This window comes from Lepidochelys olivacea, assembly GCF_965140295.1.
Source record: "Lepidochelys olivacea isolate rLepOli2 genome assembly, chromosome: 4".
In the NCBI taxonomy this organism is placed as follows: domain Eukaryota; kingdom Metazoa; phylum Chordata; order Testudines; family Cheloniidae; genus Lepidochelys; species Lepidochelys olivacea.
The window spans coordinates 33,545,896-33,562,078 of NC_140414.1; the positions used below are offsets into that span (position 1 = coordinate 33,545,896).

The 16,183-nt window shown below is 47.0% G+C and overlaps 1 protein-coding gene across 1 annotated transcript; it reads right to left on the bottom strand.

Annotated features, from left to right (window-relative positions):
* Positions 1-4,678: 4,678 nt before the first annotated feature.
* On the bottom strand, positions 4,679-14,787 carry LOC311519748 (uncharacterized protein C4orf54 homolog; the record flags this gene model as incomplete). Its single annotated transcript, XM_084626604.1, has 2 exons — positions 4,679-4,868; positions 10,068-14,787. One exon carries the CDS (start codon positions 14,785-14,787, stop codon positions 10,090-10,092), a length of 4,698 nt encoding a protein of 1,565 aa, XP_084482730.1. The 3' UTR covers positions 4,679-4,868; positions 10,068-10,089.
* Between the last annotated feature and the right edge of the window lie 1,396 nt (positions 14,788-16,183).

Consider the following 16,183-nt stretch of genomic DNA (forward strand, 5'->3'; position numbering starts at 1 on the left):
TCGCTAACGTCGTTCAGGGAGGTAATGTTCCTACACCAATGGAAATAACTTGGTTGCCGTAGGCTGTTTCTACACTACAGGGCTATGCCAGCATAGCTATGCCAACACAGAGAGGGTCTAGACTACAGAGCCTAAGTCTCTCTCCAGCAAATTGCTAGTTTCCCCAAGAAGGGAGACCATTTCCACAGACATCTTAAAGGAATGAGTTCTCTAGGGAATGAACTTGGAGAAATTCTGCATTTGAGTTCTTGCTAGGCTGACATGTCCATTCTTAAAAGTCAGCCCAAGTGAGTTACTCATGTCACCATTGGCCTATTCATCTGAAAGAAATGCTCCGAGTAGAATCCCTGAGCAAGTTCAATGGAATCCCCAACTGCATTTTCAGGAGTCTAATTTCCACATACTGTGTGGCAGGGATTTATTGTGTGGCAGGGATGCACATTTCATCCTGTGGACCAGTTTGTGAGAGAGAGATTTTCTCATAGCATCTCTCCTCCCAATCCCCTATTGTTTCAATGTGAAAACATTTTGTTGTAGAGACCATTTGTGATCCATGGACTGTAGTGCAGGAACGATTACTGTATGGCCCTTGGGCCATGCAGAGTCACAGCTCTTGTTGGCTGGTTTCACAAATGAACCTGTGAGCTACAGAAAAGAATGAAGAGACCAGCAATTAAACAAATGGACATGGGGCAAATAGGTTCAGAACCATAAAGTCATTTTTAAAACTTTAAACATGTACTACAATGGAGCAGTCGCCAAACCATAGTTATGGTTACATTATATATAGGTAGGTCATCAAAGGAAAAAACTCCAAAGCCTGCGAAGCAGAACTACTTTGACCTACCACTGGAATAATTCCAACTTACTGAATGGCCACGGGTAGTTGAGGAGGACGATGGTTACAAAGGAAGCAAGAATCAGGCATTCTGGGAGGCAAATTTATTTGCATGAGCTTCCCAGCTGTCTGTCAGCTCCACAGTCTTTGGCAACTGAGCTGTTAGATTTTATTTTATTAGGGCTTCAATGGAAGGCAGACCTTTCTTCTGAATAGGTCAATGTTTCACAGAGCCAAAAGCCAGAGCCTTCCCAGGCTTGCATGGTCAGAAGGCTCCAGATATTTTCTTCTGCAGAAAGTCATAAATAAGAAAGTTGGGTACTAAATATATTGTATTTTTGAACAGGTTTCCGCCATTGATCAAATTCAGCTGCAGTATGTTTAAATATGGAAAACAATATTTTATATTAAAATATATCAAATGACTTTAAATGAATTTAGGGACAAATCCCACAGTCCTTACTTGTAGCCTGATCCTATTTCCCCTGAAGTCAGTAACAGTTTAGCCACTGACTTCAACGGGAGGAAGACTGGGTTATTTCTCCTTACTCTGGGAAAACCCCTTTGAAATTAATGGGAATTTTACTTAAGGAAGGACTGAGTAAAGAATGCAAGATCTGACTTCTTGAATTTTGACATCCTGTCAACTTTTTTTTTTAAGATGGTTACATTTATACGTATTCAAAACCAAATATCTTTCTTTACTCAACTGAAGAACCTGAAACACATCTCATCCAAGCGCCTGTCTATACAAACACTAAAAGTTCCCAAAGATGCTTTGACCTACTCCCATTTCAAAGCAGGATAGATCAAAGAGCACTATGGAACCTTTAGTCTGCAGCAACAGTCTCCACACGAACACTTCACGTACGACAGGCTAGCACGAGGTAGATTTCCCAGCTTGCCGTGAACTAAATATTCATATAGACATACCCTCAAATAAAAATTTGTTTTCTCTTAGGCTTGAGACTCCTCAAGTGTTTCTGATGTTTTAAAGTTACACTCATTTTCAGTTCTTACTAACCAGTAAAGCAAAAGTCTACTTCATATCTTTCATATAAAGATAAATAGGTAATAGTTCTAAACATCTAACTAACGAGCCATGAGTATTTTAGAACGGCACATAATATAAAAGAGTTTTCTAAAAGTAAAAAAGATAAAGATAATTACCTTTAAAAGGTGACAATTCAGCAACACAAAAGAGTAATTCTGTTTTGTTGTAAAGTTCCTGTTTGTGTTCTAAAGAACTGAAAGTTTATTTGATCTTAAAATTGGTTCTGAGGCTCCTCAATCATTCATTTTCTAAAGTCTATGATTTATGAACAATTTAGGACTTCAATGTACCAAAGCTTTGGAATCTAAGAATATTACTGACCAGCAACTGAAACTACTGTGTATGTAAAAAGAAAAGGAGGACTTGTGGCACCTTAGAGACTAACAAATTTATTTGAGCATAAGCTTTCGTGAGCTACAGCTCACTTCACCGGACGCATTCAGTGGAAAATACAGTGGGGAGATTTATATACATAGAGAACATGAAACAATGGGTGTTATCATACAAACTGTAAGGAGAGTGATCACTTAAGATGAGCTAATACCAGCAGGAGAGCGGGGGGAGGGGGGAGAGAGAAGAAAACCTTTTGTCGTGATAATCCAGGTGGGCCATTTCCAGCAGTTGACAAGAACATCTGAGGAACAGTGTGTGTGTGTGGGGGGGGGGAGGATAATAAACATGGGGAAATAGTTTTACTTTGCGTAATGACCCATCCACTCCCAGTCTCTATTCAAGCCTAAGTTAATTGTATCCAGTGTGCAAATTAATTCCAATTCAGCAGTCTCTCGTTGGAGTCTGTTTCTGAAGTCTTTTTGTTGTAATATTGCGACTTTTAGGTCTGTAATCGAGTGACCAGAGAGATTGAAGTGTTCTCCGACTGGTTTATGAATGTTATAATTCTTGACATCTGATTTGTGTTCATTTATTCTTTTACGTAGAGACTGTCCAGTTTGACCAATGTACATGGCAGAGGGGCATTGCTGGCACATGATGGTATATATCACATTGGTAGATGTGCAGGTGAATGAGTCTCTGATGGTGTGGCTGATGTGATTAGGCCCTATGATGGCGTCCCCTGAATAGATATGTGGACACAGTTGGCAATGGGCTTTGTTGCAAGGATAGGTTCCTGGGTTAGTGGTTCTGTTGTGAGGTATGTGGTTGCTGGTGAGTATTTGCTTCAGGTTGGGGGGCTGTCTGTAAGCAAGGACTGGCCTGTCTCCCCACTGTAGTTTCCACTGAATGCATCCGATGAAGTGAGCAGTAGCTCATGAAAGCTTATGCTCAAATAAATTTGTTAGTCTCTAAGGTGCCACAAGTCCTCCTTTTCTTTTTGTGAATACGGACTAACAAGGCTGCTACTCTGAAACCTACTGTGTATGTAGTTAGAACTCGCAGAGCGAAGGTTGTCCCCTACAATACTTGGGTGTTCTGCTTTAAATTTCTGCCATATTCTCTGAACAGCACAGCATTTTACAAAAAAACAAAATGTTATTTTTCTTTCATACACAAATCAAGACCAGGTACAGATTAGAGGTTGTTTACAGTTAACGACAGACTGCTTGTAAGATGAGGGCAAATTTTGGAACCAATATGAGAAAACTGCGTATCTGGATAAATTCTATACACATACATGTCCTTTTTTATTTTATTTTTAAATGGCATCAATGGAAGGCATACTGTGCCCTTGAGAGCGCTTTAAATTAGACACTATAGGCTCATCTTGCATCCCTTGCCCTCCCATTGATTTGAATGGGAACTTTGTGAGGGCAATCAATACACGAGCAGGTCACTGATTAAAATCAAATGTAATGTAAACCTACCATCATGTGAACAGTTCTCTTTTAATAAGACAAATTCATCATCGGTATAACTCCACCAGCTTCAGCAGAGTTATAACAGGCCCATTTCTGACTAGCCATATATGGTATTTTTTCCCCCCTTCAGAAAGAAATAATTTCTTAAGCAAATATATTGTTAATTTGGGCCTCAGATAAATCTGCTGTAGAATGGAAACAAAAGAACACAACGCTGAATAAACAACATTACAAAGTTCTTTTGTTGTGTGGATCACTGAGATTAAATAAATTTTGAATAAAGTTACAAAGTTTTAACAAAAGACTGCAGTCTTAAAGAGAAATAAATGCTATCCTCTCCTTTAAAATTGGGGCCTAAAAAGATTACATTCAGTTTCTGGCTGCCTAGTGTTTAAAAACTGCCATGATTAAGGCAACTTGTAATGTCAAACACAGTACAAAAGAGCAAATAAAAAATGACAGCAATCAAAACAAGTTTTGTGATAGTTTCACAACCATGTTTGAAGTCATGCCAAAAATACACACTAACAATAACCTAAAGACTACATATCCCTATGATTGTTATTCAAAGTGCACACCTATAATGTTATAAACTAGGGGCCTGATCCTGCTCCCACTGAAGTCTATGGCAAGACTCCCGTTGACTTCAATGGGAGAAGATTTAGGGCCTCTGTTTTGTAAATTATACAGCTGCATTACATATTCATAACAAATTTTGAGTACCTGTAAAAAGATATATTTTGATCCAAACTTAAAATCATGTCACATTTACACACTTGTTTTTACAAGAACAGTAGAGTAGTATTGACACTACTCAGTAAGTTTCTTTTTGTTTTTTTGTAAAGGTAAAAGAAACGGAAGTATGTGAACAATTTTAGCATTTTCACTTCGCCATAAGAGATGGGGCATGTATAATGTCTGCTTGGCTTCAGTATAAAAAGGAACAATTTTACAGAAAATAATGCATTAATTCAGCCTGCTTTGCATAATTAAATGTATACATACACCAAAAATGGGAGTATTGAGGAGAAAACAAGAAACTTACACACTTGTTTTGTATGAAGCAAAAAATGAGAAAACTGTGGAAGCAGTTTTTAAGGATGAATGCCTAGTGTTACCATGTTTCAGATTAAAGGAGGATAATTCTTCTTCCTTGTTCCTGTAAAAATACACCAATAAAAGAAATTAAGTTTTTAGAACATTGTACAGGTTTACATTAGAAATTCTTAAATTAATCACTAATTTAAGCACTCGATAGTATTGCAGAACAATAAATAACATTTCACTTCATTATTACAATAATGTTACTGCCAATTTCTTAATCTGTTGCCAATATCAAATAATAGTGTCTAGAAGATTCAATGCTTTGCTGAATTCTGGTCTCACAGCTTTGGCTAGATCAGGACTAGATCAGGCACCTTGCACAGTTGAACTCTAAATGCAGAACTTTTAAGCGTAGGTTGATTTCTTAGGCTTAATAAAGTGCATCATCATGTGCACGGAATAGTTCCATAATTAAAGAAAGTCAGACTTTTAAAAATGTGACCATTTCATTTGGTAATTAAAAGTGCTTACATGGGTAGAGAAAACACAACTCACTTATAGCCTGAGCAGTTTTAAGCCATGTTTCGACTCACAGCAAAGATATATAACCATGTTATAACCCTCCAAGAATATTAAATGTAAACAGGCCTGCTGACGGGGGGAGAGGGGGGAAGGGAGCAAAGGCGGCAACTGTACAGGGGCTGCCATGCTAGCAGTGTCTGGGAGCCCCAGGTATGAGCAGTGGGTGAACCCCTGGCTCGGGAAGGCTAGCCCCTGGCCTGGACCACCCTTTCTGCCTGAGTGAGGCCCCACCTTTCTCACTGGAGTTCCACTCCCCCTCCCAGCGCCCCCATCTCCCAGGCCACCCAAGTGCTGCCAGCCCCGGAACAGTTTTACTTTTCTTTAAATCTAAGGGTCCAATCCAGCAATGAACTGTATACAAGCAGGCAGAACTCCATGACCTCATGCAGGTGCATGGGGTCCACCCATAATAAATTCATTGCAAGACAAGGGCTTTTGTTCATGATAATCCCAAAGGAACTTGAAATCAAACGGCTCTCCTTCCAATGTTGGTCTTTTCTATGTAGCAAACAGGCTTTCCCCACCTCATTCCACCCAGCATGTATTCCAAAGGAGATGAAAATTAATATTAATTTTTATTTACCTATTTGTATGCGCACCAGCATAACTAATGCCAGGGAAGCAGGCAGCTTTAATTAACTGCTGCTATAGAAATAGAGGAACCCTAACAACTAAGAACTATTTTATCAGCAAGCTCACAAAAGTGGTCATTCATTTTTTGAGGGAGGAATAAATAGCAAGCTATATCTGAGGGATAAAGCAACGTATTTCTTGACATATGCTGTATACTAAGAATCTAAAAAATATTCAGCAAGGTTGCACTTTAACCAGATAGCTGACTAAGAGCCCAGTAGCGCATGCAAACATTTTCTACCAGGTCTACTCATATTGAAGTTAACAGAACTACGCACAGTAGCAAAGAAACACAACAGGCACAAACGTTTGCAAGATCAGGCCCTAAAATAAAACAATCACCACCAATAGGAACATACAAAGAAACAAGACAAAGTGACTCAAGTCACAATGACCCTCCCAAAGATACCAGTTTCCGGTATCTATCAGTCCTTGGCACAGTGACACAGTTAGCAGAGGAGGATCTGAGGAAGAAGGAAAATGATATGCTAGCAGAGAGAGGGAGAGAAAGAGATGGGAAGAAAGAAAAATAAGGAATGGAAAAAGGGAATCAAGAACACTCATACACAATCTTTTAGGTTAGTAAATTATGTTATTTCTCTGTGAGAAGAGAAGCTAAAAAGAAAACTCCTGAAAATCCATAGCTAGCTCACGGGATTTGGCACTTATTTCAGTTCACTTTAGGCTCTGTAAGAAAGTTCTGCACTCAAATACTTTACAAATGGAATTGGAACCCGAGTGAAATCAATCAGCAATGAAGAGTCCTAGTTAGTGGGTTTCAGATGCAGATCTATTGAGTGCACTAGTACTGTGTCTACTATCCCTGGGCAGAGAAAACAAAACCAGAAAAGTAAAACAAAAGTAGACAAATCAAAGAGAGAGAGAGAATAGAGAAAAAGAGAAAAGCGAAAGAGGCAAAAGTGGAAGAAGAGAGAAAATATATATAAAAAGATGCAGGGAAAGATACCCAGAAAAAGGAAGATAGTAGGAGACACGATGAAAGAACAGGGAAGTGGAAAATGAGGTCAACATACAGAAAGGAGAACAGGGCAACCGTTTATGGTTGCAACATTGTCTCACAATTTTTTCACTGAAAATAATTTAGGTGACCAAAGCTTGAAGATGAACTAAAATGTGTCTTCTGGTATGTGACTAAGTAATAAAAACTATTTCTTTCCGTTAGTTTTTTGCTTTAAGTCAGGTGTTGAGCAAAAAGCATCCCATGCTGTATCACCTGTCTGATGTTTACCTCAGTTCCACATCCTTAAGGCTAGACACCTTTCTTCCCATTTTAGAAGAAAAAACGAGTAGATGAAATTTTAGGCCTAACCAATTTAACAGCATTCTTTTGAGTATAGAAAAGTCCAGTGAGTTGCTGTAAACGCCTGAATTATTTTATGTATCAAATTTAGTATCATACATTTTATGTCACCCATATTTTGGTCATATGATGTATCTTTCATGCTGCACTCACAGGAATAAATGTTCAGTGAGATGCAAAGGGAAATGGATGCAATATGCCCATCACTATCAAGGGGTATATGGACTACTGTGCTCAAAGCACATCCTTCAGTCAGAAACACTTGTTTAGATAACCAAATAGATAACTAAACAAATAGTAGAATAACCCACTAACTTTGGACACAAATAACATGAGACTAAAGGTAAACTTTTCGCTTCTCAGAGTAATAAAAAAAGACGTATTTGAAAAATGTATTCTTTTCTTTTGTACAGTTGTTACAATTACAATACTGTGCCCCTAATATAACATATATAAACACGTCTATTTTTTAAAATAACTCATATCTGCACAGTAATCTAAGGAATAAATTATTCTCCACAATCCCTTGCACCAGTGACTTGAGATCTTTTCTAAAGAGGAAAGAGATGAAACAAAGGAGAGGAAAAGATGTGTACAATTTTCCCAGATGAAAAATTCCTGCTAGGATTAGCTAGATTAGCATTAGATAACTGTCAACCTAAACAATGGATTGTGAATCCACCCGAGTGATGTTTGGCTACCTCTTGGTGAATCCAATAATTAACACTGGAAACAATTCAATTTAAATGTAGAAGAAAATAAAATAATTAACAAACAATTACAAACAAAGGAATGCTGGATGCACAAGGCACCTAACCTAAGGAAAGTTTTAGTCAACTGGAGACCAATTATTCAGTAATTTTTGTACTCCCATGGATTAAAACACAAAAAAGGACCAAAAAAAAAAAAAAAGAACTAGATAAATTCATGGAGAATAGGTCCATTAATGGCTATTAGCCAGGATAGGCAGGGATGATGTCCCTAGCCTCTGTTTGCCAGAGGCTGGGAATGAGCAACAGGGAATGGATCACTTGATGATTACCTGTTCTGTTCATTCCCTCTGGGGCACCTGGCATCAGCCACTGTCAGAAGACAGACTATTGGGCTAGATGGACCTTTGGTCTGTCCCAGTATGGCCGTTCTTATGACAACACAAAATAGGGGAAAGAAAAAATTAGAAACAAATGTGGGACTAAACAAAGCAGATAGAAAATTAGGGCTAAACCTAAAACTTTGGGAATTTATTAAAAAGATTGACAAGAGCACTGTGCACAACTGTCGCACATATTCTTGGTAAAGTACAGATTCCCATCTGTTTTTCTGTTACTTTCTAGAGCCAAACAAACACCACCAATCCCAAAGTCAATTGCTTAATATTTACATTTGTTTTGTAATGAAATGTAAACTGGCCTTTGATAAAGATGTTCATTGTCTTTTTAGAATTGCCACCCATCCCCACAATTAAAATGCTAAGCTGTTTTGCAGCCTGACTTCTGCATTTGTTGAATACTGTACTCAATCCCATCTTCCCTCTTGGGTGATACATCTAACCTCCCTGAACAGTCAAGCAATGTCTACACCGAAGGTTTGCCCTGCTTACAGTCATCTGTGGCCAGACACTGGTGTAACTGCACAGAGGCAAACTCTTCAGAATAGACAGGTTAAGCTGTGATTTGCCCTGGTACGACATTACCCATGCTTGAAACGGAGGCAAGTTGAACTTGTGCGAATCAGAGTTTGTAGCGACTGCTTACACTAGAGGTTTGCATCCATACAGCTATGCTGACAGCTGGTCAATAACTGCTGAAATTCTCAGTGTAAACAAAGCCTCAGAACACTCCTATCCCCATGACTGTGCTCCTTTTAGTGCCATTTCATGCAATTGGCATGGTCTTCAAAAGAACCTCCCCAACAAAGGGAAGTGAAATTGAGTTGGTATCTTTCGGACCAAATCTTCCACCATCCCCAATGAGCAGGAGAAATGCACTAGGGTGGTCTGCTTTTCTTTTTCTTCCTACCTATCTTGAAAACAAGCAAGAAGGTGACCCAATACTCTTTCACTGGAACACAGAAAAAGGAATGCTAACTTGTGTCCCCCTCCCACTGGGGAGTGAGAAGAGGGAGGTTCACCTTCGCGTGTGACCCTCCTTAACTTACTGAAGGAGAAATTAAGGCAGGAAGGCCTTTCAAACTTAGCTGTTGCTTCCCCTGCCACCAAGAGATGGACGGCTTTTTTCACTAGAAAGCTATGACCTTCATCTTGAAACTGAGACCAAGTAACCAGACAATAATATTGAGTGTGTTTAGGTATAGACACATTTTAGAAACAGTTTTAAGAAGATATTTACAAAAACTAAGGGTCCTAAGAAAATCAGATCCTGCAAACACTAACCAACAAAGAAGGGAGGAGAGGGAGAAGTAAATAAATGCCCATTGTCATGGAAAATAGGTTACAATTTAGGTATCTTTACCTTTCAAATTAGGCAAGTGTTTTAAGAAATACGCAAAAGGAGAAGAGAGCTCAAACCAGCTCTGCCAGGGAAGATTAATAAAGATCCATACAAATGTTATTTTCTCCCACTTTGGTGCCTACACCAGATTGTGTCAAGTGACATTTAAAAAAAAAATCTTTGGGGACATTAGGACAATTTTTTACAAAAGCTTGAATACTTACCCACCTCCGAGATTAAGTATTATTTTATTATACCTACTGGATGCTTAATTTTGATTTCAAATTGCTCCCATCACATGCATTTTTAAGAGCACAAACCAACTCACCAGCAGCCTCTTTGGTTTATCATCATCTGTGCTCCACCACGAACCTCATGGTGGTACCATCAAAGGAGGGCGGGGCAATTATCCTTGGCCCCATTTGCTGGGATGTGATGCTGATGACCGGCTTCCCCTCTGCCCCCCTGAGCTGGGCAGGGGCGGCTGACGGCTGGGATTTACCCGTGGCGATATAATAAGGACTTTCCACGAAAGTGGCCTCTCCTCCTCCCCCCAGCGCTGCCCTTGGGCTGCTGGTCTCGGCGGGGGCGCTGACGTCGCCGCCCGGGAGGGAGAGCTGGGTCTGCAGGGCATTCGCTGGCAGCATGGTGGTGGGCAGGAAGCCAGGGTAGATCATGTAGGTGGCCCCATAGGCCCCCGGGTTGAGCGCTAGCGGGGAGATGGGGAGCGGCATCGGGGCCACTGCCGGCTGCGGGGGCATGGGCACGGGCACCTCCACGTACTGCCCGGTCTCGGGGTCAAAGAGCCTCTTCTTGAGGGGCTGCTGCACGGGCGTGTCCACCAGGTAGTACTGCCCGGTGCTCAGGTCCAGCAGCACCTTGCGCTGCGTCTGCGGGAAGGGCTCGGCGGCCGAGGGCGGCGAGAAGCAGAGCAGCGGCGGGGGCTGCGCCCCGTGCAGGGCGGCCACGGGCAGCGGCGGGTGGTAGATGGCGGCGGGCGGCAGCTCCGGGGCGGCCGCAGGCGGGGCGGCGGGGCCGGGCTGCTGCTTGGGGCTGAGGCGGCCCCGGCTCTTGGCGGCGCTGAAGGGCTGCAGGGCGGCGGCGGCCGCCGAGGCCGAGAGCGGGCCCGGGGGGTGGGCGCCCCCTCCCGCGGCCGGCGGCTCCTTGAGCGGCATGGCCAGGTAGTTCCCGCAGTCGGGCCCGGCCGCGCCCTTCTCGGCCTCGCCGGGCCCCTTCCCTTCGGCGGCGGCGGCGGGGGCCGGGGAGAGCTTGAGGGAGCGCGGCGCCGGCCCGGCCTGGCCCTTCAGGCCGCGGAGCGGCGAGGCCGCGGCGGGGAGCTTGGCCGGGGCGGCCGCCGCCGCCTTCTGCGCGGAGCTGACGGTGAAGACGCTGCTCCGCGGCGGCTGCGGGCCCGGGGCTCTGTCCGCCGCGGCCGCCTCCCCGCGGGGCTCGGGCAGGGGGCGGGGCCGTTCCCGCGCCAGGCTCTCGAAGGCGGCCGCCCTGGCCGAGACCTTGTCGGGCTTGGGGCCGGAGCCCGGGAGGGGCTGGCGCTCGGGGGCGGCCGGGGCCGGGCTCCTCTCCTCGGCGGGCGCCCGGCCGCCCCGCTCCTCGCTGGCGATGAGGGAGAGCACGTGGCTGTCGGTGATGGGCCGCGGGTCGCTCTTGCGCTTCCACTCGTGCTTGCTGAAGCTGTACAGCTCCTCCATGCTGCGCACCGCCGCCGTCAGCTTCTCCAGCGCGTTGCGGCTGGGCGGCGCCTTGGCCTCCTCCCGCGGCTCCTCGTCCGCTCCCTTGCCCCTCTCAGGCGGGGCGGGCGCGGGGGGCGGCGGGGGCGGCGGCGGCTGCTGCTGCCTCCAGGGGGCGGAGGCTTTGGACACGATCTTCAGCACGGCGGGCAAGCGAGGGTCGCTCTTGTTGGGGGCGATGGTGGCCACGGGCAGCCTCCCCGAGGTCCTGTGCACCAGGATTGTCCCCTCCGGCGTGGCAGGCAGCACCTTGCCCCCTGCTGGGGCTTTGGCCCCCGTCTCGCCCGGCCTCTTGTCCTCCCTGCTGTTACTGACCGCCTGGCAGGTGATCACCATGGGAGACAGAGCCCTGGGGATCCCCGCTATGGCCAGCTGCCTCGGTTTCTGCTCCGCGCTGCCCTGATCGGAGAGCGCGCTGCTCCGGTCGCTGCTGGTATCGCCCGAGTCGTGGCCGTAGGCGCTCTTGATCAGTTTCCTGACGTCCCTCACCTGGTGAATGGGGCCGGGGACTTTCGGCTTGTTGTCTCTGATATCGCGCACCAAGAATTGCGGCACCTTGTCCAGGCCGTCCGCTTTGAATGCCTTCTGCGGCTGGCCTCGGGGCTCCTCCGCTGCCTTGAAAAGGGTGGGTGCGGTAGCGGCTAGTTTGGGGGTGAGCAGCTTGGCGAGGTCAAAGGGGTGATCCTTGCTTGGCTGCACGCTGCCCAGGCTGATCTTGATCTCGGGGGCTCTGGGCTTGACGGGGGTGCCCGCCCGAGCCGCGTAGATGGCTGCGGAGGGCTGTGTCACCTGTGTGCCAGGCTGTTTGTCCTTGGGGGTGCGCTGAATGTTTGGGACGAAGAGACGCGACATTTTAGTGGACTTGCCGGCTGAGATCTCACCCAGATCGGCCCGCCAGTCGTATTTGGCGGAGGAGAACTGAAGCTTCCCGATGGGAGCCCGCTCTTCTTTCTTCTTCTCTGCCTCTTTCTCTTTCCAGGATCTGAACGCGCTGTTCTGGCTGCGGAGGAAGGTCGCCTTGATGGCTTCCGAGGCGCTCTTCTTAATTTCACACACGTCCTCCAATCGCGTTTCCGAAAGGGGTCGGTCTAGGCGAGGGGTAGACGCCTTGGAGGTCGGCGACTTGCTGTCAGAAAACTCCCCCGGGTCCTCTGCTGTCACAATGGTGTAGTCAGAGCTGCCCTCGGAATACCTGGAGTTCTGCCTCTGCATGCCCCCGGCTTTCAGCTTCTCCCTGGCCGAGCCCTCCTGCTCCTTGCCGGGCAAGGACGCGGCCAGCCTGGTGTACGAAGTGTCTGTGATCTCCCCCCTCTCCATTTTGAACTCGTGCTCCCGCTGCATTTTCTTCGAGATGACATTCTTGAGGAGGCTGGAGGCGAATTTCGATTTATTCGGGGTGCCCTCCGGGACTTCTGCCGCGGCCAGCCCGGTTTGTTTGCTAGCCTCCTGGCCCGGCTCCCTGGGCAGCGCTTCTGGAAGCTCATCTGCGCAACCTGCCGCAGCGGCAGCGTGGTCAGGACGTTTCGCAGCTCTGGGGACACCAGCATTGATATTGCTGCTAAAATTCAGCGTCTCCAACAAAGTTACAACCCGGGAGCCCGACTGGATCCGCTTCTCGAAGCACGCTGGCGTTTCCACGTGGGTTATTTCCCCATCGAGCTTGCTGACCACGAACTCTAGGGCTTTCGTCTGCGATTTATTGGAGCGAATGTAGAACTGGTCACGGCATGTCTTCGCCCCAGCGCTTCTGTGCCAGCCGGTGGGTTCGGCGCTGCTCTTGAACAGGTTCTGCTCCGGTTTCTGCCCGAGATTGCCGCACTTCAGGTCTAAATAAGTGGACCATCGGTTGATCCCGAGCGCCTGGTCCGAAAGGGACGCGGAGGACTCCCTGGAGCTTAAGTTCAGCGTGTCAAAGTAGGGGTAAGCCAAGCTCCGGAAAGCTCGGGCCGTCAGGTTTCGCACTTCTTTATCCGCATCATCCAGCTCGCTGACCGCGCTGGAGGCACCGCTGGAATATCCCCCCACTTCCTTCGCCCTTATGGCTCCACACCGCGTTTGCAAACGCGCGGGGACGGCAATAAATTTTTTTGCCTGGTCATGAATCGCGTCTTGTTTGAAACTGGCCTTGCGTTCGGGAGCTGTGGAGACACGGAGGCTCATGTCGCCTTCATGCTTGGCAGCGTAAATAATGCTTTGCTTCTCGGGCAGGTTGCTAAGCTCATTTATAGCCCTGGAAGTCGGTTTGATTGATAGGAGAATGTGGCCTGCAGCTGGGTTCTCGCTCATGTGGCTGGGGTTCTTGGACTGGCTTTCTTCCGAGCTGGCGCATTTGTCTGTGCTGGGGGTATCGTTTTCAGAGTTAATGCTGACTATCTCCGTACTGCTGGTATTCTCGATGCTGTCCGTCTGGTTATTGGCATCGCTGGTCGTGCTGAGATAACAGCTATTGTCCTCCTCCGTCTGCGTGTCCCCGAGGGTCTCGTCGCTCCCAAAGGAGGCGTAATCCACGAAGGAGTAGATCACATTGTTGTCTTCAAAGTCCCACCTGGAGGCCAGGCCAAAGTCAAAGTCCATGTCGTGGTCCACCTCGCTGAGCTGGATTTCGTGCGTGGTAATGTAATGCGCCTCCTCGTTAGCAGGGCTGTTCTTGCCGCAGTAGGTGGGCTGGGTAGCCCCCCGGCTGCCCCCTGTGGGGTTAACCAAGCAGCTTGCTTTGCAGTCCGCGTCCTCGTCCTCGTCACTTTCGTACCCAAAGGAAGAAGAGGAGGTTTTGCCCTCGGTCACGGTGTCATCCGTTTTGGGGAAGGCGCTTGTCTTGTTCACCGGGGATGGGCAAGAGGAGGACCACTCCGGGCAGCCGCTCGGGGAAAGCGGCTTGTGGGGGAGTCCAGGCGAAGTGTTTTCATTCGACCCTCCTGAGTTGGAGCCAGCGCTGCATCCCTCCGCTTCATTATCCTTCCTCCCCGGGGACCCCGGGCTGGCCCCTGGTCTCGATTCACCGGCCAGGGTTGCTGGCTTTCCGCTTTCCGAGCTGCTAACAGCGCTGAGCTCGCAAGCTCCGTTTTTAGGGCTGAGAAAGGCCACTTTTCCTCCGCTCCCTGCCAAAGTCAGCTTTAGGGTCTGGGGGCTGGCGTCCCTTCCTCGGGGGAAATCCTGAATCTCCACATAGGTCGATTCCTTGGAGGTGACGGCGGTGACCGGCTCTGCAGGGCGGCGCTTTGTTCTGCCGCCCTTCGCTCCCGCTCCCCCCTTTTGGCTCGTGCTTTGCTCGCCGGGCGATTGTGAGAGGGTTTCCATGCTCATCCCGTCAGCATGTGGCCGAGGGCGAAGGCACCAGGCGGAGATATGGCCCCGGGACTGCAAAGCCGGCGGACACGCACGGGTCTCTTGCAGGGTCGCCCCCAGCTTCGCTCTTCGCTGTTCCGTGGCAGCGGTGGACCCGGGAGAGTGTCCCGGCCGGGCTGGGGTGGCGGCGGCGGCTGTTCCCGCGGCCGCTGCCAGTGGCTTGTTCCGGAGCTCCTGAGTACAGTTGTTGGTTTGGCACTGAGAGCTGTCCGTCTGAATGCCATTGGTAACAGAAGTAGCAGCAAGGACAGCAGCTGCAGCCCGACCCCCAGCCACCCAGAAACGAAGAGAAAGCACATGGCAATTCTTCTGTTTCTCCTTGTGCTACGGGCGGGGCGGGGGGGAGGCTTGCCTCATTCCACGGTCATTCCTGCGGGGCCCTTAGCCAGCCCCGTTTGTGAATTGGCACTGGGGCGGACGCAGGGAGAAGACAGAGAGGCACGTGTTCTCTTACTAAAAGAGTTGCTTTCTAAAGCCCACATTTCATAGACTATTTGCAGAGGTGTTGCCCAGACACTGCACCCAAGGATTTTCAGAAGTTAGGCGCATTGCTTCTCCCGGAGGATAAACTTAAGCAAACCGGTTATGTTCAGTTAACTTTCCAACGGGCGGTCTTCATCTTATGGGTTTCATATGTATTTAAAACGTGCCCACTTATTCATTGCAAAGGTATCCAAAGCTGTTCTTCCAGGAGCTTTTATCTTACTCCAGCCATTCAGCAAGATTCATGATAAATCGTTTTCCTCCCAGAGTATTTAAACACCTGTGTTTGTGGATATTTGAGCAGTCCTTGCGGTTCTGTAAAGAATATTTATGATGAAATGTGGACATGTGAAAACGTTATTTTAACTTGATCTGATGCTCTGAATAACATCAGGATGCCAAGTGATAGTCAAACTTAACCGGTCTAAAGTCGCGGGGGCCATTCTGTTATGCTCTTGAACTTCTAAAATCAATTGCAAGAAAATTAAAATCCTATTAAACACAGATCCGTTCGATGATTTAGTCCAATCATATTTCAAACACATTACAGCACAGGAGACGCGAATGATAAGGTATAACAAATAATTTACCCTTTATAAGCCAGAGATGTAAAACAAGTCTCGTTGTACTGGATCTTCATAGATGTATTCTGATTGATTCGGGAAGAGGGGTCACAGCTAATCAGATGCAAACTGATCCAGCTTTTCTTTGCCACTTTTCTCGAGGTAAAGGCTCTGCTGTGCGGTTTTGTGAGAACAGTGCCACTGGCCGGGTCAAAACTATTAACTAAACATAGACTATGCTGTCATTTATGCGGATTGAATTAAGTACTATTTAAAACGTTCGCATTTGTGTATAACGAAAATAACAC